The 2,153-nt window shown below is 44.9% G+C and overlaps 2 protein-coding genes across 2 annotated transcripts in view; both read right to left on the bottom strand.

Moving 5' to 3' along the window:
- CSUI_004578 (ribosomal protein l15 protein) overlaps positions 1–2,120 on the bottom strand; it is a gene marked incomplete at its 3' end in the record, with an annotated part of 5,728 nt that extends 3,608 nt beyond the window's left edge. The window contains exons 1-2 of the mRNA XM_068064766.1: positions 1,843–2,120; positions 328–905 (exon numbers count right to left, since the gene is read on the bottom strand). Coding sequence (XP_067923257.1) covers positions 328–905; positions 1,843–2,020 — 756 coding nt within the window. The remainder of the gene's footprint in view (positions 1–327; positions 906–1,842) is intronic.
- On the bottom strand, positions 1,274–1,731 carry CSUI_004579 (uncharacterized protein). The gene has a single exon (XM_068064767.1). It carries the CDS (start codon positions 1,664–1,666, stop codon positions 1,472–1,474), a length of 195 nt encoding a protein of 64 aa, XP_067923258.1. The 5' UTR covers positions 1,667–1,731; the 3' UTR covers positions 1,274–1,471.
- Positions 2,121–2,153: the final 33 nt, after the last annotated feature.

Below are 2,153 nucleotides of genomic sequence, written 5' to 3' on the forward strand. Positions count from 1 at the left end.
GATCGTAAGCCAGAAGTCTTTGCTTCCTTGTCCACCATTGGGAAAAGACTTTTCTTTCTTCATTTCTTTGATATTCTTCTTCTTCTTTTGTCATCCATAGCATCTCATCCTTCCTGTTATCTCCCATGTCTTCTCCTTCTCTTTCTTCTTNNCTTCTTCTTCTCCTTCTCTTTCTCTCTCTAGATCTCCTTCTTCTTCTTTCTTCCTCTCCTCTCTCTCTCTCCCTTCTTGTCTGTGCTTTTCCAATTCTCCATCTTCGTCTTGTCCTCCTAGTCCTGCAGACCTTCTTCTTTCCTCTGTACGAAGATGCATGCGAGGAGACCTCACATAGAAAGCTCCGGCCCAGCACTTTGGCGAGCTTAAGTTCCACACAAGTTCTTCGTAGACAGGTGGAGAAGGAGGAGGAGAAGGAGGGAGATAAGTCTCGTCTTCAACCGTCGGGCATTCGAAGAGTCTTTGAGATTTCTTCCATGATGGAGAAGAATCTTCGACCTCTCTCAGCGTTTTCTTCTCTCCAGACAAAACAAGAAGATGCTCTTCGTCGCTCTTATCTTGCTCACTTTCTCGAACTTCCTTCTTCTTCTCATTCTCATCTGCTTCTTCTTGTGTTTCTTCCTGCTGGTGTTTTCCCTCTTGTAGTGGTTGCTGCTGTTCACTCTCTTCAGGTGTATGTACACCAGAAGAAGATGCTCTCTCGGCGGCTTGTGATCGAGAGGGAGTCGTAGGGGGGGGGCTTTTATAGAAAGGCACTAAAGGCATAGATCGTGTGAGCTTCGTCTCCCAGGCTTTCTTGAAGGGTCTCGGGGGGGGAATGAACGGCGCCGGAGCGGAAGACTGATCTGGCCGACCTCGCTGTGCGTTCGCCATGAGAGGATTATCCACGGTATACTCTAAAGAAGGTAGACCTAAGAGGAGAAAGAAGAAAAAGAAGAAAGAGATACAGAGAGAGAAAGAAAGACAAACGAAAGAAAAAGAGAGAGAGAAACACATCACAGGAAACCCAAGTTCAAAAGGAAGAAGAAGAAGAAGAAGATGAAAGATGGAAAGAGAAAGAAGAAAAGGAAGAAGTTTTGGAGATGAAAGGAGGGTCAATCGTGGGCGAAGAAAGAGAGATATATCTATCGTAAGAAGCTCATATACATATAGACCATAGGAATCGAAGCTGAAGAGATCTCTTCACTATAACTCTCTCTGTATCGATCGTGACAAGCGTGCCTTTACCTAGCAATCTGTCTATCTGCAATCTCTCTGTGTGCCTACCTCTTGATACCGACTATGTTTCTTCACAAGTGAGAAGAGAAGAGAAGAGAAGGAGATATGAAGATTCTCTCTCGTCTGCTTTACTGATATGTCTCTAGAGTTCTGTTACGCACTCGCCCTCTTCATTCTGCCTAAGGAGCCTCACACGATGGCAGTAGACACCATAGACACGTCGAGCGCCCCCCTCTTATGTCTCCTCACGGTGTCTATGCTAACGAGAAGAATGAAGAAAAGAGAGCCTCTTCAACAAAGGGAAAACAGCGCCAGGCTTGTCCCAGACAGGATAAAGAAAAGAAGCAAAGATCCCTCTAGAAATTCCTCTCTTCCATATCATACGTGCCCTTCCGTCAACAGACCATCCTGATACAAAACTCTTTTCATAAGAAAGAGAGAAGAGATTGAGCATTCCTGAAGAAAGAAAGAGAGAAGAAAATAGGCAGGATGTCTTTCTCTATTCGCTCTAAATTTCTTCTTTCTTCCCCCCAGCCTAGGACTCCTTTCTGCACTTTTATCCTTTCTTTCCTCTTCATGTTCTTCCTAAAGAGATTTAGTCTCTCAAGAGACACAAAGACTCGTACCTACCTGCTCGCTTATCTCTTTCACGTAGGAGGCATATGAACATTTTGTGGTAGGGCCTCTGTAAGGATTGCATTTCCTTTCGGATAGGAGCCAAGCGCTCCATTTTCTCGTCGAAAGAGATCGAAGAATCTCTCTCGATGACGTAAATCCTTGCGAGGCACCTCTCCGAGATGGCGAGCATTCTACAGACAAAAAGGGTAGAGAGAGAAGACAGGCAGCGATCGACACAGAGAAAGACATCGGGATTTGAGAGAGAAAAGGCGACACAAGGGAAATAGCACTGACACGAAAAAATACATAGATTAAAGAGAGAT

This window comes from Cystoisospora suis (genome assembly GCF_002600585.1).
Source record: "Cystoisospora suis strain Wien I chromosome Unknown contig_2153, whole genome shotgun sequence".
In the NCBI taxonomy this organism is placed as follows: domain Eukaryota; phylum Apicomplexa; class Conoidasida; order Eucoccidiorida; family Sarcocystidae; genus Cystoisospora; species Cystoisospora suis.